Source organism: Plectrocnemia conspersa, unplaced genomic scaffold (assembly GCF_051122295.1).
Source record: "Plectrocnemia conspersa isolate PC_06_02 unplaced genomic scaffold, ASM5112229v1 ptg000005l, whole genome shotgun sequence".
NCBI lineage: Eukaryota > Metazoa > Arthropoda > Insecta > Trichoptera > Polycentropodidae > Plectrocnemia > Plectrocnemia conspersa.
This window is the reverse complement of record NW_028277169.1, coordinates 20006832-20031451: the sequence shown is the minus strand read 5'-3', so window position 1 is coordinate 20031451 and position 24620 is coordinate 20006832. Positions and strand designations below refer to the sequence as shown.

The following is a 24620-nucleotide window of genomic DNA, read 5'->3' as shown; positions in this document are numbered from 1 at the left end:
TTGAGAACTTTGTATATTTTTATTAAAAAATATTTATTAAAAAAAATACAATTTTTTAAGGTTTTTTATATGTAGCATTCATGCAGCGGGAAAATTTAAAAAATTATCTAAGAAAAATAAATTTAAATTGTCAACGTTTGCCAAAATTTAATTTCACTTTTTTTCTCTATGGAGAAGCTAATACAAATTTACAATAATAATATTATATTTAAAATCCCTTAGAAACTAAACATTTTTTTTTAATTATCAAAATATTTTTTTTAGGACTTGATGATTTTTCTACATATTTTGAGATGTGTTTTACAATTTGAATCGATAAAATCAATTGCGTCGTTCGTTCTCAAGCGCGCAAGCACCCGGGATTTCCCTCAACCGTCAGATTTGTTTACATTTGACACTTCCATCATCTGTCAAAGGCGCGCCGGGATACAGCTTAGTGCGATTAAATAAACAGTGAAATATGTTATAAACACAGCATTTTTCTTACAAAGTGTTAGTTGAAGATGATTCAAATTGGTGTAGCATTGGAATTATAGACAATATAAAGAAAAGTTTAAATTATGAGTGTGCCAGAAAGTGTTTGGTTATATGAATAATATATCACGGTTATTCTAACAAAATTACTATTGACTTTCTAGGATCTAATATTAAAAGACAAACAGCAGTGATTTGGCAATTAAAGATATTCATGGCAAAGTTAACTAAAAACAATCAGTTTAAGAATTGGTGCTAATCTACTTGTTCCTCTACGGTAATTTATGTTAATTTTGTTCTTTAGTTGTCGTTTAAATTTCATTTATGTATTATATTGGAAGTAATAATGTATTTAATGTTTAGCTCTTGATAAAGGTTTGTTTTTAATTATTTTTCAGAAGCAATGATAGAACAATTTGAAGACCTATATGGCGATAGCGTAAAATTGGTAAATATAAACTAAAAGTGAATCATTTCAGCAAGTCTTATCTTTTTATAAAGAACAAATTACATAGGTTTGATGTAACTGAATATCTCAAATTTGGTTGTTCCGAAAAAGAAATGATTGCACAAAAGAAAAATTGCTAAAAAACCATGACCAAGTTACATATTTTGGCACATCGGAATTAAAAATAACCCACTCTTAAATATGTTGGCTATTGATTATTCCAGGTATGTAATCACATATACATACGTATATAATTATTGTAGAATGTCGTCTATTAGATAACATCTAAGAAAGTACCCAGTTATGAGTTGTCCGTTGGCTGATATATTGCGGGTCGTCGCTCGGAACGGAACGATCTAGGTGAATTTTTTTTGCTGCAATAATGGTTTTAATTTATTTTGTTTATATACCTTGGTGTATACAACAAGTCACTTACTACCCTAAATATTATTACTATATGGCACAAAAAACAAAAAGTCAAGAGCCCATATGACTGACATTTTAGGACAAATATAAAATTTGCATCCTCCTCAAATTATTATGTCATATCATCGTCAGTTCTCTTTGTAAATATTGTGTTTAGATTTTAATTATTGTTTATTTTTTTAGAAGCTATGAGCGAGTAATGAGATGACGCGAGCGAACAATATGATACGCAAAAATGAAACCAAACATCTCCAGGTAAATAACCGACTGCATCATAATCATTGTTCACGTTTAAAATATACCTGGTTCATTTATATTCAGTCAAATCTAACGTATATGTGCGTAAAATCGGAAGCAATGATAATGTTTATGTATTGTAAAAGGAAAAACTCACTTTTCGGCCTCGGAACTAAAAATTTGAAGATTTCAACACAAAGATTGTTTTATGATTGTCTATATAGTTTAACAATGTATTCTTCTAATCCTCACACACATTTTGTATATATTTAATTCTCATAGTTATAACACACTTAGTTAATTTGCAATCTGAATATTCATATTCAGTCAAATCGAACAATGCAGATAAAGAATTAATGAAAATTATTGTGGCAAAACAAAATTATTAAAACTGTTGTCACGTTGATGTCGGCCATCTTGTTTAATATTTGAATGCTTATTTTTTATTCAATTTTTTATCAAATTCAATTTTTATTTTTATTATTATAATTAAATATATTTCCTTTGTTTACGTGTATTATTATACACCATTCATACATTACTCCGTCTCCAACTGTTAGTGATGCCGGAGACCATCAACAGCATTTCGCGACGGTAGACCCGTCCATGGTCCTCAATCGTGACGACCAAGGAAGGAGGTCTGACCTAGCGCTGGAGTGCGTAGTGCTCCGGAGCGAACGCCAGGCTGGATTGGATCTCAGTTGCCCATGGACTGAAACTCCTGAGCCTAATGCAACTGCGTGACGCGGGCGTGGTGCCTGAGAGGTACCCACACCATTCATACAAAGCGATACGATAGCATATAATGTTTCATTTTAAGTTATGCGCGTCCGGAATCGGTTTAGAACAATTATATTATAGATAGATTAGAACAATACAATGAATATATGTCACTTTGTAGCTGAAACAGACTTAGTAATAGCGCATTTTTATAAATAAAAATTCGAGTCTGCTGCCGGGATCTAAACCAGTAGCCTCTGATTTAGTAATCTAAGCTTTACGGAGTACCCTATTCTGTCCCTAATTTTAAATATATCGTAAACAATATTGAAAAAGTATCCATAATAAGCTGAATAAATGGTTAAGCTTCAGCTTAAAGTAATTTTTGTTTTCAACACTGGATGAATTCCCAAGACGATAAAATATTGATTTATATTAAATTGAATTTGTAAAGACAAAATTATATGAAACAGGATTCAGCTCCTTTTATTAAACAAGAACAAATCTAGTATTTCCCATAATCCGCAAGATGATTTACGGATCGCAATCAGCAAAAAGGTTCCTTATTTCGAGCAAATTATGAACTAGAAGAAAAAACAGGGAGTAATTGAATACGATGTTCATAAAAAGTATTGAATTTACTGTTTACATTTTTTCTAATTATACAGTTTATTTTATTTCTAAATGCTTAGCTTCTTATTGCATTGAATTCGTTAACAGCAGTATCTTTTGTAGTTCAAAATAATATAATATATTTTTATTGTAGGTGCAAATATTAATTATACATATATTATTAAATGTTTAGTATATTGACATTTCGTTGTATTATATATTATAATATTTTTAGATTATTATGAAAAATTACGTCAATGGAATACAAATGTAATATTTTAAAAACGACAAATAAAACATTATAAGTAAAAAATCCTGACGACTGGTAACTCTATTAATGTCATACGTATATTTAAAAAACACTCTCCACAAAACTTCTTAGAGCACTTTCAGGTTTTCACAAATTCTCCACGCGAGTGTCGTATGAAGTGCAAGTTTAAAATTGTATTTAAGCGATTGTATCTCTCTATATCTCCCTCTCGGTCGACTGTTATTGTGTTAAGGTGTGGTGAATTCGCAGGAAGTAAGAATGGCCGTTTAAGCGTAAAAAGTTTTAAATGAAGTCAATGCTCCATTGAAGAATTGTACACAACACACCATTCATGCAAGTGGACCATTGTTGCAATCGAATACCTGTCCAAGTGATATATGCACCTGAGAAATAGACGCAAATTATGAACTTTCAATAGAGTGCAGGATTATAACAGTCGATTGGGCTTGTATTATGTTATGTATAGCTTTAAATATGTATTAGAAATAACTTACATTACCATATTTCCAAGTAGTATTTAAAATATTTTTTTTTATCTATATAATTTTTTTTTTCATAATATTAATAATTTTACAAACATGGCAATTATATACATATATACTATACATGTTACTTAGCACTTAAATACAACGAGAACGGTCGTATGTGTAGCTAAAATAAGGTTTGGATAATAAAAATGATATGTCAAAATTGTTTGATATGAACTATTAATAATGAAAATTTGTTATCACTGCTTTTATAATAAATAATAATTTCAAATGTAAATCAAAAAAGTACTTATTTCGTAAGAGCAATAATCTTCGGCTGATTCTGTGTCGAACATTTCAATCGCGTCTTCGTTATCCTAGAGAAATTCGGGATCCAATTCATCGGAATCATTTTATATTTCGGCCATCGCTTTAAATATTAATTAACTAAAGTCAGTTTATAATAAAATTATTTAACAAAGTAAAAATATTAAATGTATTTGTTAAATCGAAAAATAATTGAGAAGCGCATGAATATTTTGCGCTTTAATGTAGCTCTTCTGACGACAGGCAAATTAATACTGGGGCACGATTGAAACGCCGTCTGATGCGTGCACCTTGCCCTAGCTCTCTCGATCTGTCACACGTACTTATGTATCTTGCTCGCACACATCCAAGTGAATCCGTACAAGAGAAAAGGGGATATGCTTAGCATCTCTCTCTTGCGAAATTCTGTGACAAGCGGTATAGCATGGGCGCGTAAAAGTTAAAAAAATAATACAGCTACAATTTGTTTGTATTTTCATATTTTAAATGAAGTTACTTTAAAACAAACATTCGTATTTAAAATGCATTTCACCTATTATACTCAACTTTCTACAAACAATAAAACTCAACTTTAGAAAGCTTTCTCACCTGCAATTCGTGACTATACAACAGGGTGGTCACAAAGAGTTGTCCGTGTGTAATATATTTTTCTAGTGCACACAATCTAGGTCAGCGAGCACGCGATGCATCCTGTAACGGTTGACTGCGCTCAGAAAGTGACATTCAGAAACACCCTGTACCTGGACGGACAATGAACACCCTGTGTCCTGCGGCTTGGTGATAAAACACCTTTAATTTAACGCTTAATGCGCTTCCATTGTGGGCACAACGTCTCTGACATGAATTAAAATACAAAATAGCCCCAACACCCTAAACGGTGTATGTATTAAACATATTGGGGTAGCTCAACCGAAAAATCGATATTGTAATAGGTCTGATCAAATCACGTGTCGTTATTAAGCGATTGGATCGTAATAGTTGGTGGATAGTTACAGGAAGTGCCATTTAATATATTCAAATGAATTTTTCAATTTCATATTATCACAAAGATATAGCAAAATATTGTACAAAATACGGTAGGAGTTTTAAAGAAAAATAACACTATTAAATTTACAAAGTATACGAATTTATCAACTCTCAAAGTTCGTCCTTTCGTTTGTATATTTCGCTATGCTCCAATGATATGATTTATTTACAGCTCTACTGCTGTATTTTATTAATATTATATTATGTTTGAAACATCATAAAAACGTATATGTCCTTAAAATAAAAATAATTAATCTACAGAAAGTTTCATAGGATATGAAAGCGCATAAGAAGCCGGTCATAACATATAATTCAGATATTATATGTCTTTTAACATCGTTAAACGTAACAATCATATATTTACAACGTTAGGAGTTATAGCATCATTGTAGTTTTGTTTTATTATTCTATAACTGCATTTTGTGACGACATTGCACTTGGAGCTTATTCATGTGGTTTCTTTCTTGAAGTTTTAGAATTATGTTATGGCTAGAAATGCTACTATGATGACCGACATTAAAATTTACAGCAAACTTGCTATTATCCAATTTCTCTGCCGCGCCTTGATAATATATTTAATAATATATTTTTTATGCCACCTGTATATCTCTAACATCTTAAACCGTATAATGTACACTATATAATTTGGTGGTTATCGTGTGTGCATCGCAGCCATAATATTATTTATTTTTTCGCAAACGTGCCTTTAGCCAATTCTCGCGCAAGGAATGAGCTCTTTTATAAGCGATAAAAAATAATGTGGGTCGGTTTTAGGTCTCTGGTGCATTAACCTCCCTGGACACGAAATCAGGTCATTTGACTCAAAAATGACCCACTGCCGACTGGCAACACTCCAGCATAAAGCGAGACCGAAAACATCTTTTAGCCGATCAATTGGTTAATACAATGGTCTATCGAAACACTTGAAGCTGATAATATTATTTAAGTAACCCTTTTGCCATTAAGCTTCGTAGGCTACATTTCGATTTTTTTCAATTGGCAATAATAGAAATTGTCAGTTTTATTGGACGCATAGTTAAGTGTCATGGGCGGTGAAATACTTTCCCTCTCGAGAGGGAAAGTATCTCACCGCCCGCGCCTGTTAAGTATTGCTGACTTCGTTAAAAATAATTTGCATTAAATTTTGCATGAAACATAAAATAATTGGTGCATATTTTATAAAATACTTTTAGCGATTATGTTATGTCTAAACGAAGGGCTTGTAAAATGTATAAACGTTTTCAAGAGAACCATAAAGACGTCAACGACGACAAAAAGTACTGATGGCCTAGCACCGCTACTCGCAGGCCGCCGCATACGGTCTTTTTTTTTACCAAATTCACAGTTTTAATTTTTGTCATCGATGTGTACATTTAATATATTAATTATTTCTTATTAATGCTTCTACAAACTTAATTAATTTAATGTTTGGCAACTGTCAACCTGTCGATAGTAGATTTTCGAATTGTTTTTAGCATTTTAATTTAATGTGTAGCTGCATATGTATGGACTTGTAATTAAATGCTTAGAATTTAAATCAAATTTTAATCAAAATAAAAATCAATTTTCGGTCAGAATTTTATTAGCAAAATGGTCAGAATAGATATTAAATAGCCAGAATAAAAATAACACATGGTCATAATAAAGTAACTTGCTGCCATAGTCACATATTTTACACAGGAAACTTGAAGTTAACCTATTTTATTATCTCATTCCAATTGTGGTACTCACTTTGTCTTTTCTTCCCAATGTGTATCTGTTTGGCTGCTGATGGAGGTTTTACATATTTAAGTCTGATTGCTAAACCTATAACATGTTTGCATGTATATTTTTTTTAGATAATTTGGACAAGTGCACCTCCCACTTGCCCAATCTTCAATAGGAAGATAGACAATCCAACATTTGAACCCCATATTTTTAAATTGATTGAAGGTGTTCCACTTCATGTCTCTTACATTTATGATATCTTCCCTCATAATTGTTTTTCCATCAGCCCGGCAAAAGTACGTACTTGAAAAGCCATCAATTTTTATAACATTTGTATTGGACTGTGTCCATTGATACCCTTCGGTCCACTCATTCAATTGGATAGATTTTGTGCTGTGAAGAATTCTTAATCTATATACTTAATCTAACGATCATTTTTCTAGCGACATCAATGATAGTTCCAATTACCTAGGTAAAGGCAGCCTTTCTCGTAGTCACCTTTTTTTTAATGACCAGATTGAAAGACTAATGCATTATTTGTGGAAGGTGTGTGCATAGCAACACCTTCATACCAGTTTTGATGGGTTGTAAGCCACTGTCTTAACATGTAATCTATGAATTTGGATTCACTCGACTGTCTTCATTTATATACAAATAAGAGCTTTGCCTTTTCAAAAACTTCCTTCGTCGGAGATAACTGAAGTGAGTCTATATCACGTAACATCTCTACATTTACCAAAGCTTCAATTTTTTTAGCTACATTTCTACGCATATGTGCCCAATATATAATATGCGTTTTATCTGCTCCAAGCACATTCTCAAATGCATTAGACGCGTCAGATATTAAATAATCCAGATTAATTTCTTCTTTGTTGTTTTCTAAGTCAGTAAAAAGAGATTTAAATACGAATTGGAAATCTGAGACTTTCGCCAAAACAAATAGCCATTCCTGTCGGATGGAACTGTCTATCCATATCGGTAGTCCGAATAACCATAACGGGCATGCCTTCCCAAATCAGTTTGTATGTGATATCGACATGGATATTATTTCTTATTTTTGAGTTCTTGAGTAGTCAATTAGTTGTTACAAATATTTCAAATTGTGGGTGATTTTCACTTTCACTTTCTTCTTCGTTGGGATATATTTGACATTGTATGACACAACATACATATAATCATCATTTATAGGCATTGTAGAACGTTCCAAGCACCATTTTTCCAGTTCACCCAAACTAATTTGGCTCAGACCATAAGTTTGGTGCCTTAATTTTGTCAAATAATTGATAGCTGTGTTTTTTTCATGTAATGTCTCCATTATCTTCTTAGGTTTAACTTTCAAATCGAATAATGGCTTTATTCTATTTTTAATGTCATCATTTAACTTGACCCTTCATGTGAATGTCCTTCTGTTCCAAATATGATTTCATGGATTTTATGAATGCTATAAAAAATGTACACTCCGGCATCCCATTGCTGCCCTCTTCTTTTAACAACATTACAACGATAGTAAATTTTTTACCATCACCAGTAACACTTTGGTAATGATAGCTCCATATTGTTTCCGCTTTTACTGCATTAACTGCCTCTTCCTTTTTATATATGTGTCGCTCATATACCAGTTGTGAGTTCTCTTCTTTCTTCTGATTGTATTCAAGTCCGTTATATTATTGAATTCGTCATTAGATTCATCACTGGATACATATAATTTGATAGCGTTTTCATCGTAATAGGGTAGAAACTGAAATTAATAAATAAAATATTGATATTATTATTTATATACAATACTAAATTTATATGTATACAAACCTGTCACGTGCTTCGTTTAAATCTTCGATGATGCTAACTGAGTGCCTTCAGTGAGATGAATCATGTCCGAGATGATGAGTGGTCTAAGCGAAGGTCTAATAGTTGGTGTTGACAAGAGCTGTTGATTTAGCGTTGAAGCGTCAGAACTGTTAAGATGTAAACAACAGTTGTACCAATCTTAAACGATAACACTATTGCCAACTGAAAAAATCGAATCTGACCATGTGTCAACATAAATCTTATCATTTAATATTAATTCCATTTAATATAAATTATGACAATCTAATATTTATTCTGACTGCTACTATTCTGACAGATGTATTCTGACCATTTATTATAAATTCTGACCCGAAAAATACGAGCCATATTATGTAGTAATGAATTCTAGTGATAGACAAATATAACCAGAGAGACGGCTATCGCAAAAAAGTATGATTGCTTACTTTATGTCTGAATGCATAGAAAAAATCACCTTTTATTAAATAAACTAACGAATAATTCATTACTAAAGAACCAAAAATGACACAAATATCGTATTCACCAAATATGTCATATATTCCAGTTCTTGCAACTGCTTTCTATTATTTTACTTAAAAAGGACATAAAGATTAAATTGCTTATTGATGTGAAGCCTATACAAAATAGCTCTATCACAACTCTTGCTTATAAACTATTAGTTTTTATTTTAAGTTGAAATATGTTATAAATTAGTATCTAGTGTTTAATTAAAAAATATGAATTCGAAAAATATATAATAATTTAAAACATTGTTTGGCGTTATTCAATAAAGCTTTTGAATAGTAAAATTTGCTTTCAGGGTATTTTCAGGAAATACCACAATGGAATGACAGGTGTACTTTGATATAAAATATTTATTATTTTGCCATGTATTCAGGCACTCTATTTTAATACTTTTGTGTTGTTTTTTATATGAATATTGACAAAAAAGACACTGACATATAGTAATCTTTCGATATAAAACCTATTGATTAAATTTATAGTAATATTACTTTTATTCAAATAGAAATGGTTATTAAATTATACATTATACAACATTTATTACATTATGAATTAAGTTAGAAAAACGCTGATTTAACAATAATTGCAAAAAAAATATATCTGCCGATTTCTTTTACAATATCAATTCGGATTTGAATCACGTAGATCGTATAAAAAGTAAAACCACTAAGCTGTAATCCATATCTCTAATGCGCTTACTGTTATGTAACTATAACTATTACACAAAAATAGTTCCATACGTCAAGACGCATTTGTTAATTAAAATAACATTGCAAATAAAAAAATACCCAAAGGTGCATAGTTTTTTTTAAACTCCCAATTTGTAAGGCGAAAGGTCTTAAAATACGCATTTAATTGTATAAGGAGTATCGGCTTTGGGTCAACGCTAATAATTAAATAAAATAACAGTTATATTAAATTGCCAATATCATGTAAGAAGTTTTGGTTGTATTTATTTATATAACATGATTACGCGCCTAAACTATTTTAAGTAATTACGCTTTATTCAAAATTACAACATTGATGAATGTGAATAATTTCTGAAGCTTAATCGTTTCCACTCGGTTGCTATTTCATACATATGATCGATTATGTTTCACAAATGTGGTATCCCTCCTGATTACCCAAGTAAATGCCGAGATTATTATATAAAGTCCCTGGGAGCTCCCAAATTAATCCACAATCTCGTAGAATCTTGGCCTTGAACATTCTCCAGTGTTCCTTAAATAGGGCTCAAAGTTATACAGACGACACCTGAAGCGTTTTTAATTAGCCAAAAATTATCGTTCGGTTGAATAGAACAAAGCCTCTTGGGAGGCTCATAGTAAATAGAGCTTGAATGGGTACTTTGAGCTTATTTAATAGAAAAAGTCGCACAGTGGACAATGGTCGGCTCTTGCTTTTATTCCATATTAATGGTGCATTTGAAAGCTTTACGATTCGACTTAGCGGGATGTCTTGCCATTGACCGTGTATCCGTTTCTTTGTCGCAGGTGTGTATTATATTACCTGTGTCGATGTGAAAGGCATTGTGAAATTTTAAGAATCGAAAAGGGCCAAACGATTAAAAATATTTCATGATTTTTATTATTATAATTAGGTATTAGCCCTAGCATTTAGAGCGAATTTATTATTTGTTTTAAAGTCGGGCTTATTCTCTTGGAAGATCAGCTTAAAAGTTCTCTGGAAACTTTGGTTGGATTCTCTAAGCACTTATATATTAAGATATAAGTATATACAATAGTATGCTATTAAATTTTCAAATACTATGAATATTGAACCAATTATATCACCTGATGGTACTTTTAAACCAATACTTTATTAATTAAATAAATATTTTTGTATTTTTTTAAAAGAGAGATATTTAATAATGTACATATTATATTTAATACCATAAAAACTGTATATAAAATTTATTATAATCCGCAATTTATTTTTGTTGTATTCAAAGATTACCTGACTTATGTTTATAAATATTTAATATTGTAGAAAACCCTTCTTAGTTTTAAAATATTATAAATGTATCATTACACATAAATATATGCTGAAATATTTAACTAAGTATTTGAAACAAAATAGTTTTATATAACATGCTATACATATACATAGTAAATATATGCATAAATACATTAATATACATCAGTTTAAACATTCATTCATATACATACATACTAAATATATACATATACACACACTTGATCAAACCTCTTATTATTAAAAATACACACAAAATGTTTAATTATACTAATAAATACATATATTGAATATCTATAAAAAAATACGTGCACCTTCATAAATTATTTGTTCCAGCTCCTCATAGCGATTGTTGAAAATGTTGTTAGTAACAACACATATATCTACACTTAATTCTAGACCCAAATTCACTAATAAAATTTAATGTAATCTATTTTGATAAATTGCTATTACGTTTCTGAAACGTACAGGTTGTACATAGTCGTTTCGATAGTAGTTCTTGTGTCGGTAGCTCCTTCTGGAAGTCTGTTCTTAAGCGTGTGTACTGAATGTAATTTCTCAAACAGGAAGTGAGGCGTAAATCGGTGGTCGAAGAGGTCCATGTAGCGTAGAAGTCTTGGAGCCAAGTAGTAGTCTGAGTGTCGATGTGTAGTGACGTTGAGTATGAATGGTCCGGCTTAGTACCGTGTAGGGATTCCAATCCCGGGCCAAAATTTTGATCCCGGGATTTCGGTATTGCATTTAGTCGATCCCGGGATCCCGGGACCAGTCCCGGGATAATTTTCATGTTATTTTATCGATAAAAATAATTTAAAATGAATAATACAATATATTTTTACATCTGTTTTTTATAACGTACAATGTATAAAGTACGTATAATTTTAGTCTTGGACTTAAAATAGAAAATAATATAATAAAAATAAAAAAGGGAAGGTTATATATTTATTTGAGAAGAAAAAAATGAACTTTTGACAAAGAATGTACATAGGTATGTACATTCATAGACACAATTAATTAAAAACATTATTTTGAATAGAACTCACGAAGTTACATCAAAGCATCAAGTGTTTTATCATTTAGCCTTGATCTGATTTTGGTTCCTAAGCAGCCTGCTGCTGAAAAAGCACGTTCACACTCACAGCCTCAAAGATGCACAGATGACACGTGCAACTCGCGCAAGTTTGTACACGAAATATAACGATGTTGTCAATAATAATTCGATTGTGCTTGATAAATCAACCAATCCGAAAAATTCGGGATTATGTTTTATAATCCCGGGACTCATCGGGTATTGAAAATCGTTCGGGATCCCGGGATCCCGGGATTCGGGATCCCGGGATTGGAATCCCTAGTACCGTGTAATACAATATATACCGTCGTGCGCGTAATCCATATACCCACTCTGCACATTGAAGGGCGTAGTATGAATGCGGCGTTCATCTAGAGAGTTGCTAGGTTCGTAGGCACAGTTCACGCGTCTTGTAAATTTATTTATATTAACTGGTGCTGTGAATGAATCGCCACATTTTCTATTTTTTTATTACCAATAATGATAATTTTATGGTGAACTTTTTCAAAACAGATTTTAGTTAATTTTATGATAAATATTAAATAACGATTTTTTACTTATAACCTTCATATTTGTATAGCATATACGTTTCAAATTGACGATGTGCCTATCGCTATTTATATAATATCGCTATTACTAACAGGCGTATTCCTAAAATATTTTATTAACATAAATATAAGTTTATAGCACAGCTTCGATTTTTTATTCATAGCAATTTTTCTGATTATATTTTAATTTGATATTAATAAATTTTGTAGTATTATTTTATCTAAAATATGTTTCTAGGAACAATAAAATCGAATTGAGGGTAGAATCGAATCTATTTATAATGTTTTGTGAATTTCATTCGCTTTTACAAATTCATTAATAATTGTACGATTCGCTTCCGAACCAATTTGCAGAATTTCTTTAATTAAATCAAAGGCGATACACGAAAACCCTACAATCGAAATTGATTCCTAAGATTCGAATGCAAATTGCCGAAAGAACCATTGACGGATGTATAAAGGCGTGCTGTAATTACAGCCTAGATTTCCTCAATTATACCTTCTAAATTGCCACATTAACAGAGAAATTCCAAGAATCGAAACCCGCAAATGTATGGTGAAACTCGTATTATAACGCGCATTATGCTCTAATGGAAAGTTCCCTTTATGAAACCACCTTTATAAATCCTTGAATATAAACAGTAGAGGTAAATTTATATTACAAATAAAAAAAATAATGTTATATTTACATTAAAAATCCTACAAAATAAACATTTAATTTCTTGCAATAAAGATCAGATAATTCGATTTTCATGTAAAATATACGCTAAATTAAAATCTAGATTTTTATTCTATAGATCTTTTTAGTATCTTAAAAATAAAAATAATGTAGCTAAATTGTACGCATTTGATTCGCTATATAAAATGTGCTCAACTTTTTATACGAAACAATTATTTGATATGGTTTTATTATCTATATTTATAAATAGATTTATTGCTAAAAGTATATATATTTCATTGTCGATTTGGTTGAATGACGCTGTTTATAGTACCGCACACTTATCGTAATTAAAAAACTGGTTTTTATATCGTGATTGAGTAGTTTCCGTATTTCCTTTCCAAAAAACATACATAGACCGTTTAATTATAAACAGTATATTATTTTGGGAATCTACAGTTTATATTCCAACTCAGTCACACAAACCTTTTAAATATTATATATTTACAGTTAATTGAACCTATCACCTAAAATTAACTACATATTGATTTTTTCATTATGATGATAAGAAAAAAAACTTATACTTACAGCAAAAATTGTTATAAAAGTTAATGAATACATATTACTTTATTGCACCAAATAAAAGTTGCAACCAGTAACAATGCTGAATTACGAATCACATATCGCTACTCACAAAAAATTATCCCCCTATCATGTCAGATGCTGAACAATGGACCACATATCCTATACAATTTCATATGTTTACAGAGCAATAACTCAGGGATTAAAAATATTAAGCTAATAAATAATTGCAAAGAAAAATCCAACGTAATATATTAAACTCAAATTTTATTTACCTGCCAGTGTACGGGTAGTATAAGACTTGAACAAACATGCACGAGAATATCTATATTTTGATAGCTCAAAAAAATAGTATCCTTCCTGGGAATTTTATGTTGTGTATTTTTTATTAATTAATAAATATACAATGAGAGTTTTTAATATACTTGATTTCTATCATCGTATAACTCGACAACAATGTGTTAATTTACATGATTATTATAGACCTTGCGCTGACCTAGAGGTCATTCCTTAACTTTTACAGAAAGCGAAGTTATTGCTATAAACTACTATTCAATTTGCAACGATTTGTGTAATTACTATAAACTTTAATGTGTTCCAAGTCAGGCGTATCTGGTAAAAGTACCAGATGAAAAATAGACAGAAGTATATTTTTTATACGCTATATACGTTAATCGAGATATGGGAAATTCTCAAGCTATGCTTACACTCAACGTTTGGACCAATATGATGATTTGGGGGGTGGAAACAGATTTTTTTTGATTATCTGTTACTTTTTTTATAAAAGCGTCTAACGGTCGTATTCAACAACTGGAATTTCGCACGTTTGTAAACTGGGTAGCAAATTCTACAAACTGTCAGCTTTTGTCAAGTCGGTCTTTATTTATAATCAGTGCATAAATTTAATGCATCCGAATTTCCAATTAGCTCACAAGTTGATACGTTTTTTCAATAATTTGATTTATTACGCTTTTAACACATATTTGAAACAAGCCATTTTTAACGGTCGAGTGATGTGATCTCGGTAAAAACAAAGCAATAATGTATTAACTTATAAAATACATTTTAATATATAAGACTTAGTTTACTGTACTTTTTTATAATTAACATACTCGCATTGTTCGAAAATAACGTAGGTGTTAACTATATTTTTTATATGGTAGCCAAATATACACTATAAGTCAAAAATGTGTTGAACTATATAATTAATATATACTATTACTAAAATTATATGTTTTACGGCGTGTTTTTTAATATTAAATATGACTTAATAAAAATAAAAAAGTATCTAATAAAAAAAATATGAAAATATTTTAAGGATGTGTCATGCATTACCTATATTAAAATATTCTTTTAATTTCAAAAATGGAGCAAATGCTTATATACGCCATTGAACGAAAAGCAGTAAAATTTAAAAAAAATCTAAAACATTAAAAATCCATTTATCTATATTTTTTATATCGACTGCGAGCCTTAAAGTGCCCTGTAGAGTTGCGATCGCGTCCGTTATTCTTGCCCTTTGCGCCTAGCACTTCAGCTCTTGAGATCGCTCCTCTTGCACAAGCCTTCCAGCTTCCAAACGAGCTTGTTAAAAAAGGTTTATAAGTATATGAGCCAGGAACGTCATTTTAGCTTTTTCCAGAGGAGGCAAAAGTTTGCCAGTCAGTGGTCGTTTTTTAAATATTTCGATTTCATTAAGATTAAACAACTTGCATTTTTCTGACCAAATTCAATTTCCTCCCCCCCCCTCAATGACACCAACAATATTAATATTATTAATTTATTAATTATTACCAATATTTCGATTTTATTGCTTTTGACGTGAATTTTTGACTTCTGAGAAGTAATATACATATACCTTCCTCCCCCCCCACCCCCTAAATTACATCATAGATATGAAGCGATAGCTGTAAGCATCCAGTATTTGGGACGGTGCTCATCAATTTTAGATGTGCACTGTAACTGTTTTTTTTTTACTTTTTTTAAAGTTATAGTAATGGCCATTATGACGCATTTGGCAAATCTGTCAAGTCATAATCGTCAGATTTATAATTAAAATAAAATTTAAATTTAATAAAAGCAAATTTTTAAATCTCAGAAATACACTTATGTATGTAGTAATAACCTGCTCTTGTTTTAGTGTCTTAAAAAATTGAAATATATTATTTATAATTATTGTATATACATTTATCAACATTCTAGCTACTTTGAAAAATTCGCTTGGCCAAATTAGCATCTTTTTTTAACAATATATTAAAAAATTGTTTAAAGCTTTAATGATTTATTTTATTTTATACATTCAACTGGAAGACGTATGTTGCGCACATTTGTTGTTAAATCAACCATGGAAGTGAGCAATAGCGCTTACATAATTTATTTCGTAAGCAATTTTGGCCGGACACCGTTGCCCTCTATGGCGCAACTCCAAATATCTCTGCCGGATATCGATGAACACCATTTAACAAGTAGTTAGCGTTTGGCTAGATGGCAAAAACTTGCTTTAATAATTCACTATTAACCGTCCTACATAGAAACAGGTTATCTATCCCTATCTACCTATATGTATGTAGAAACGGGCAATTAGTGTAGCATGAAGAAAATAATGAAGCATAGTACTGTTAGGTAGGAATAATTCGAATATTTATATTTATTAGCAGATAGGGACAGATTGATTTGCTCCTATTGCTACGAAGTCTCTTTTTGACCAATAAATTTTCCCACCATCGATCGTAGTCGTTAAATGACAAGGGTTATTATCTTATTTTATTTAAAATTAAATTATTTATAAAACAAAATAAATATTTTTTTTTTAAAAATATACATTATTTTGTAGATTAAATATTTATTTTATTTATTTATATAATACCCCTCCAAAAATTTTAAGCAAATTTTTTAGATACATTATAAATAACTTGCTCGCTTGAAACAAAAAAAGAAATAAAGATCAATTTAGAACACCGTTTTATGATTTTTTATCAAATTGAATTTATGTAATCTTGTAAAGTACATTAGCATGATATTGATGTGTTATCAAAATATTAAGGTAGTTAATTTCTTATAAAATAGAATAATAAAATCTGAATCTAGTAACAACGTTGTCGAGTCCAGTACAATTTTCAAAACCCAACTCAAAATTTTCCCCCTATCGTATCGGATTGTAAAACATGGACCCTTTATTTTATTCTATGCAGTTTGTTTGCACAGTAATAACTCAGGGATTAAAAAATACAAAGCTAATAAATAATATCAAATAAGAAAGTACCGTTATGTATTAAACTCAAATGTTAAACACATACGGTAGTGCGGCAAATTTTGTTTACTCGACAAGGCAACGAAATGTTAAACTCTTGAACAAACTCGTATAACAAATGTCTCACTCTATTCTCACAAAGGAGATCCTGCAATTCATATTTCATAAGGTACATATTATACAACTGGTTTTACATTGAAAGACCGTGTTAGGTAAAAATTAATTTATTAAAATGATAAAAACAACGTCTACATGTTTAAACAAAATTGATCTATACGATGAGCAATAAATATTATCTTAACTCTTAATATAAACAATGCTAATGATGTTTCCATGTTAAAAATGATAACTCTATCACTATTCTACTTACGAATATTCTATTTGGTACTTTTGACTAGCTTAACGCTTATAAACTATGATATTTTTATCAATACATTGTATAAACACAAAATAATATGCAAAATATAAAAATTATCGAATACACATTGTTATTAAAATATATAAACCAATAAAATGTTTTTTTTTATATAAATCTTAGTTTCAGAATGTCAATTTAAGAGATTATGTATAAACAACATTTTAGTTACATTACATACATAATTATCACAATGATATTTATATTTTATTTTATAAACATTAATAATATTTATATATTATAATAATAAAAACATAAAATAAAAATAAAAATGTTGTTTATATATTAAATAACTTTAATACATTTGTAATCAATATAGTGTATAATATCTTACACAATAATAATAAATATATTTATGTAATATAAATTACTAATATAATCAAACAATTAAGTCATGGTGATTTTTTTTATAATGCCCTTTATGTAATGTAAAAATAGTTACCTTATTGTGAAACTGATTATTATGAAAAATAAGCATTTTGCTTAGATTTGTTAGATACTTTAAAACTTTAGAAATTATACTCCTTACATAACAACTATATGGAAGTATTGCACTCCGTTCCAGCTCACAGGCAATTTAGTTCTGCATCGTTACACATTAGTGTAAGATCATTATGTAAAAGTATGTAGTACAGATATATTTGTTTTTTACATCGCATTAATCTGAAATGCGTCGTGACTAAATACTATTATATAAAGTCACAGCTATGTAATATCTTTACTACTTGCAAACTGTATTTAATAACTGATTACAAACTCAACTTAATGATTTTAAATATATTTAATAAGCACTTTGCTAATGTGTGTCATCATATATTATTAACCATTTCGACCAGTTTCCTATATATATGGCATTATTTACTGTTGATTAAGAAACGGTTTCATTAGGCAATAATTGTTGGAAATTGGTAACCTTAGCAAAGAACCAGAGTCGATAAAATGTATGAGAAGGTAGTTACAAAGATTAAATTAAATATAATAATTTTTTTGCTAGTGATGACAATCAGGCTGATCCAAAAAAAATGATAGATAAAGTGGATCGTATCACATACGGCCAACGATTTGATGTGATTTGCCAAAGTATACCCGTCATTCCAAAATATAATTATACACAATAATTGCAAAGATTGGTTGAGAAAGCAAATACGATATCATTTTTGCTAATTGTAAATCTTTAGATTGGATGAAATAAGACAAAAGTGAAAGCCGGAGTGGAAATGACATGATTTCACCTTGAAGTAAGAGAATAATGTGCTGTTGTGTAATCCACAAGGATCTTGTACAGTTGACATGGTCTTTAAGTTATTAAAATCAAGATAATCTTCACATTGACAGATTCTATAATCTCAAAGGACACTAGAAAAGCACTCTTATATCCAGAACAAACTAAAACAGGTCTTTACAAAACTTAAGTAAACCCAATTTATGTATATGAGTGTTACATGGGGACCTGAGCACAAAAAAAAGATTATATAAGTTGTATCAAGTGTTTGCAGTCATCAAACATATAAGTTGGACATATGTCTTATATGAATAACTTGATTCCTGCAATGTGGCTTACTTTTAAAAAGCCTAATCCCATATAAAGGGAATTATTTACTGCCTGTAGCGTCAAGATGATGATAATAATGATCTTGAATGTTTTTTTTTAATAGATTTGAGTCTTTTCTCCGCATTCACTTTGAAGCAATGTAAGGAGTACAAATTTCACAGAACGATTAACAAAACATTACATAAAAATCAGTCATAAATCACCTTATAATTAAAACTATCACAAATAAACACAATAAAATATAATTGACGTTAAATATGATAAGTACAATAATATCAAGTAACAATAATTGTAAATAATCATTATTCAATGAAAACAATTGGAGGCACACAAAGCTGTAACATTTTTACAGTATGCTCCTAAGTCTTTGATTTATTTTCATTGCACATTATTATCTTGATAATAATCTCAAAAGTAACCATTAACAAGCTGAATATTTACATCAATTGCCACATTTATCTTAATTTAATCAATTATATTTACATTTACCGTTACATAATTTTATAATATTATGAATTAAATACACAGTGAGCTTTACCGCTCTAAATAAAAATGTTTTGAAACAAGTTTCAGTTGAATTGGATTAATAAGTAGTTTAATATATGTCTGAAATCAATATCAAACATGTACATTTTTAATGAGCTCTTTACAATATTAATATTGCGAATAATATTAGCAAATAATACATTTTAATTTTATAAAGCTCGTATAGTGCATTACTCTCACTCCAGTCAAGTTTTAAGAAAAGAAATTAGACGTATACAAAGGTTTATTATCGAATGAGATGTCCAAAACTAAAATTTGTTTATAAACATTTTATTAGTACTATATCTATCAAAATATATTTAATGATTGTAATGCACAATATTTAAGATTTTTTCGAAAATAAGTAAATGTGACATATCTGATATTGATTTTTGACATCACAAATATTGTTTTATGCTTACAGTAATGAAATCTCATATTCTTAAATTTATATTAACCGCGAATCATTATAGTATAAAAAAATACACATTGATGTTATTGCACATATATCAATACTAAATTTTTGCTTCCTTTTCTTTCAAGTAACATTCACACATATACACAACCATAACCATTAGTATCACAATTCGTGAAGGATATCATATTATATCAAATATTCATAACTTTATTCGAATCAGTGTTATCTTTGACTCGTCCCAAATTTTCATCGGAATACTTATACTCCGAACCGTCCGAATCATCATCGGCAAATTGTATATCAGAAATATCAGAGTACTTCTTCTTATGTTCTTTAGGTGACTTCTCACAATAAGTCTCTTTCTCACTCTCGCTATACTTTGCAGCTTCTTGTTGATACTTATTATTAGGAAATTCTTTCATCGGAATCGACACACACTTTTCATTCTTGTGACTCTTTCTATTCAACTCAAAGAACGGCACATCCCTCTTGTTCGGAGCCAAATCTGATATGCTAAAATTCAACGGATGTACTATATTGGTCTTCATGGCCAATCGTCTATCAATCCTAGGAGAACTGTGAGGAGTGTTTTCTTCGGTTTTTAACTGCGACCGTGCGATATGTAATTGATCATTGAAATCTTCAGGTGATTCGGTATTACTTCCAGGATCGACAATCTGTTTCGGAAGTATTTCATCAAAATGATGCTTCTCGTCCATCTCTTTGATTATATCTCCTTCTTCAAGAGGCGGTATCCATACTAAAAATGCAGGATCCATTCCTAAGTACGATCCAGGCGCAGCTCCAGCGTTAGATACATTGTAATCATAATAATCGAATTCGAATTCAGGAGCAGCCAAACTCAAATCAGACGGAGGAGCTCGTAGTCTTAAGTTACGGCGTTCTTTACGTTCCTTGCCGTTAGTCGTGCGAACACGAGCGCAACTCGTTGAACTTAGAGCAGGAGAATAATATCCCTAGAAGTAGACAATTTTATATTATTAATAACAACTATTAAATAACAATGAATGAAATCATAATACATACGTTTGTGAGTGTGTTGTTGCTTTCACTTCTTGAACCGTTTTCTGATAAAGTGCCTTTTCTCATTCCGTTTGGAGCTGAAGATATTCTATTTTCACATGAATTGTCACTGTCTCTTTCACTTGTGCTTATATCGACTGACATAGATGTTGTATCACCATCCGAAATCTAAAAGAAGCATTTTTAAATATAGAATTCTTAGAATAGTTAATAGTTTATCTATAAAAAAACATATTTTTATACAAAAATCTTAAATTTAACTGAAGGCGAGTCAACAGAAACTTTTTCAATTCCGCTTTAAATATATGTTGATAAAATTTTTTCTTCTCAAAATGCAAAATCTTCATCCTTTTCAGATATTCCATTGCTGTTGCTTTCTTTCAAATGTTCATATTCTACTTTCTCAAAATATTCTTAGATTTATTTTTTGTATATGTTATCACTTTGCTCTTAATCGTATATTATAGATTTATTATTAATACATACTACCTTCATAAGGGTTAGTATGATCATCAAAAGCAATTTTACTTTTGATGACTTTAGCTGTCGGCGACATTGTGGGAACTAAGCCAAATCTCCCCTTTTGAATTGAATCAAAGAAAACATTGATGAGAACTCTTCAGCAGTATAAGGCGAGAGCAGTTCTAACAATTTTTATAAAATAACACATCTAGCAGAATCTTCCTCAGCTTCGTCTCTAGTTTTAGTTGTCAACGATATGACGGAATTCCTCACAGCCATTCCTGCATTTATTTATATAGACTCTGCTCTTTTAGTTTCTGTTATTCTCTTGCTTCTCAAACTTGAACATTAGCTGCTCCAATGTTCTTGTCCTTCAAAGAGTTAAATTTGTTGTTCAAAAGCTTAACTTCAGATGTGAATTGTTCGCACATGATACTAAAATCTTTCTGCAAGTCCGATATTTTAAGTTTGAAATCCCTTGTTTCTTAACTCTCAGCTCTTCAAGTTTCTGCACTCTTTCTTGTAACTAAGCGATCAAATTCGCTCTGATCTTGTCCAGCTCTTTATAAACATTTTGCTTTTCAACTTCCTGATGAGTTCATAACTTCATAACAAGTCACATGATATCATAGTAAATAGAAATATATAGGTGACGGTACCACTAGAAACATGCACTAGAGAGTAATAGTGAAGGGGCGAAACATATCGTATTCAATATAGTGATGCATGCCTAGCAAGCAATCTAATGGAGTAGGAAGTTCCGAAACGGCGCAAGTCTGACGTGACAGGTTCATTTCAACTGAGTATTAATACCAGAGTCAACTGTAGTAGTTCAGTTCAGACAAACAATACTTTTTTCGAGAAGAAATCATGGGCTTTGTGAAGACTGAAAAACTTAAATTTAATATGCAGAAGAACACACAAAAATTATACAATTTTGTGGCATTTTCGATTAAATTAAATCTTGAAAATATTTAATAGTTTTCATTGACTCACCTTTGTACAAATATACAATATTTTAATAAATAAGAATCTCAATAGCATTTAAAACTGTGCATATTGTGTGACACAAAATCATGATAAAGTCACATTTTTATAATACACAAAACAATTCACATATATAAAAACAATCAGCATATTAACCAGTGAGTTAACGTGCGATGGATGATGAGGTGTTGTGTGATTGGAGCGTGCGGGAGAACATGTGCGAGACCGACGCAATGGCGAAGCATGATTAGCGTCAGCTTGCATTGTGCTTCCGACAGGAAGACTCCCTCCAGAACTCGGTCTACCCGCACCTGCTGTGGACGTCTCATCGACGGCAGCCAAAGTGATGCTGCTTCCAGAAGACCATCTAGTATTATAAATTCATGATTAGTTCAATAATATGATTTTTAATACATAATTACTCATTACCCTCCAACATTGTTATCGGTGCCGTCATTCTGTGGTGCCTCTAATGGTCGTTCTTCACTCAAATCCTTAGATTCTCTGAGTAAACGATGACCACTTGAATTGCTACCCCCTCGGCCGACTCTCAATCGTCTTAATGATAGCACTTCGGATAGTAAAGTGCCACTTGAGCCCGTTAATCTATTACTTAGTAGAGCAGCCGAGCCTGGTCCAACTAAAATGATTAATTTATGAATTGATAAATCAATGAATGGCAAGGATATTTTGAGACCACTCAAAAGGTTTCTATATACTCAATAAAATCGAATGTTTAATAAGTAAATCTATAATATATTATACACAAGATTCTCTAAAATTAGACAGTTTATTTTTAAGATGTGTAGTTTTTGTTATAATCGATTATTACTTAAGCGTAGTTTTGTAATACTTCATCGTGACATAATAATCAACGTAACTTATATTAACAGTATATGGTTGTATTTCTATTAATGTTTTTAATAAATATTAATACTAATTTACATACTGTCAGAGTCGGCTAATGAATCGCAGTCGGCGGCACGTTGATATTTTCTAGAAGCGTGCAGTATCCTCAGGGTGAGCCAGCATGCAGCTGGTGCAGTCAATATCAATCCAGCCACAACAAAAATCACCAACACTAAAGCTCCTGTTTCAGCACTACGCTTATCTTTTCCGTTCTTGCTAGCTATACTCGCTGAAGCGTTTCCAGCAACGGCTTCTGTAATAGTAAATAATACAAATTTAGATTGATGTGTTCATATATATTTTCTTTAACTCAGACTGATAATTTTATTGAATTGTTTGTTGTAACTTGTATATAACATTACTGTCTTCTATTATAAGTTATAACCAGTACCTATAATAAAAAAATCATTTATAACATTCAATACACAAACGGCATAGATATTCATGCAGAAAGTACTTCTATCTATATTAAATATTTTGGTTGAATAGTTGCGTATATCTACAACTAGACTTTATAATAATATTTAATGCAAACAGAATTAGAAAATTACATAGACCATAAATTATTTGATTTCGACAAATCGTAATGTCTCTATACTATAAACTTTGAAGACCAAAACTCCTAAGCAATCACTACCTCCCCAATCAAGCAATTCCAAGTGCTTTATTATTTATTCTACAGCTGTTTTAATTACATGCCATATATTATCATTATCTTCCTTATCCACAATAATTATTTTAACCCTATGCGAGAAGTTTATTCAAATTTGCTCATGACAATGCAAAAACATTAACATAGAACTCAAAATAATATTTAAATGTTAATAAATCATTACCTATTTGTACAGCACTAGCAACAAAACCTCCCGGACATGCAGAACCAGCTGCCAACAATTCGTCCGAGAAAAACTCCAAAAGTAAGCTATGACTACTCGACGTGATCGATGTGGCAGTGTGTTCATTAATGCTGCTCGTTTTGCTATCCACTCCAGGCCACGCTGCCAACAAAACTGCAGCTGGCGAATCTCCGTCTCTCGCTTTTAACCATTGTGCTCCACAAGATAAATGATACTTTTCCATTGTCAGCTTTACTATGTGCCCTGGTGATACCTGGTTAAATATGACATAATAATTCCATAGAACATAATGCATCTTAGATTAGAAATTACTTGCTGAATTGTGTAATA

At 30.6% G+C, this 24620-nt stretch overlaps 1 protein-coding gene and 2 long non-coding RNA genes across 13 annotated transcripts in view; 1 reads left to right on the top strand and 2 right to left on the bottom strand.

The window, feature by feature from the left end:
- The first annotated feature begins 412 nt into the window (after positions 1–412).
- LOC148235076 (uncharacterized) lies at positions 413–24565 on the top strand. Of its 10 annotated transcripts, none has more exons than XR_015809632.1 (6): positions 413–751; positions 873–922; positions 990–1146; positions 1532–1603; positions 24282–24350; positions 24426–24565. It is a non-coding gene; the product is annotated as an uncharacterized LOC148235076 (long non-coding RNA). The 10 variants fall into 10 exon arrangements; XR_015809630.1 differs by having other exon boundaries at positions 990–1282; XR_015809637.1 differs by lacking the exons at positions 24282–24350; positions 24426–24565 and adding an exon at positions 2146–4008 and having other exon boundaries at positions 413–516; positions 639–751; positions 990–1282.
- On the bottom strand, positions 6573–8683 carry LOC148235077 (uncharacterized). Its single transcript, XR_015809614.1, has 2 exons — positions 8522–8683; positions 6573–8453 (listed from the first exon to the last, which is right to left on the bottom strand). It is a non-coding gene; the product is annotated as an uncharacterized LOC148235077 (long non-coding RNA).
- The window catches only part of gogo (thrombospondin-1 like protein golden goal), a 141434-nt gene continuing 136958 nt past the window's right edge, over positions 20145–24620 (bottom strand). For both annotated transcript variants that reach the window (XM_088186235.1, XM_088186234.1), the window contains 6 exons: positions 24270–24543; positions 23474–23686; positions 22954–23164; positions 22681–22891; positions 21079–21243; positions 20145–21008 (listed from right to left, as the gene is read on the bottom strand). In XM_088186235.1, the coding sequence (XP_088042361.1) occupies positions 20223–21008; positions 21079–21243; positions 22681–22891; positions 22954–23164; positions 23474–23686; positions 24270–24543 (1860 nt within the window). In that variant the 3' untranslated portion in view covers positions 20145–20222. The remainder of the gene's footprint in view (positions 21009–21078; positions 21244–22680; positions 22892–22953; positions 23165–23473; positions 23687–24269; positions 24544–24620) is intronic.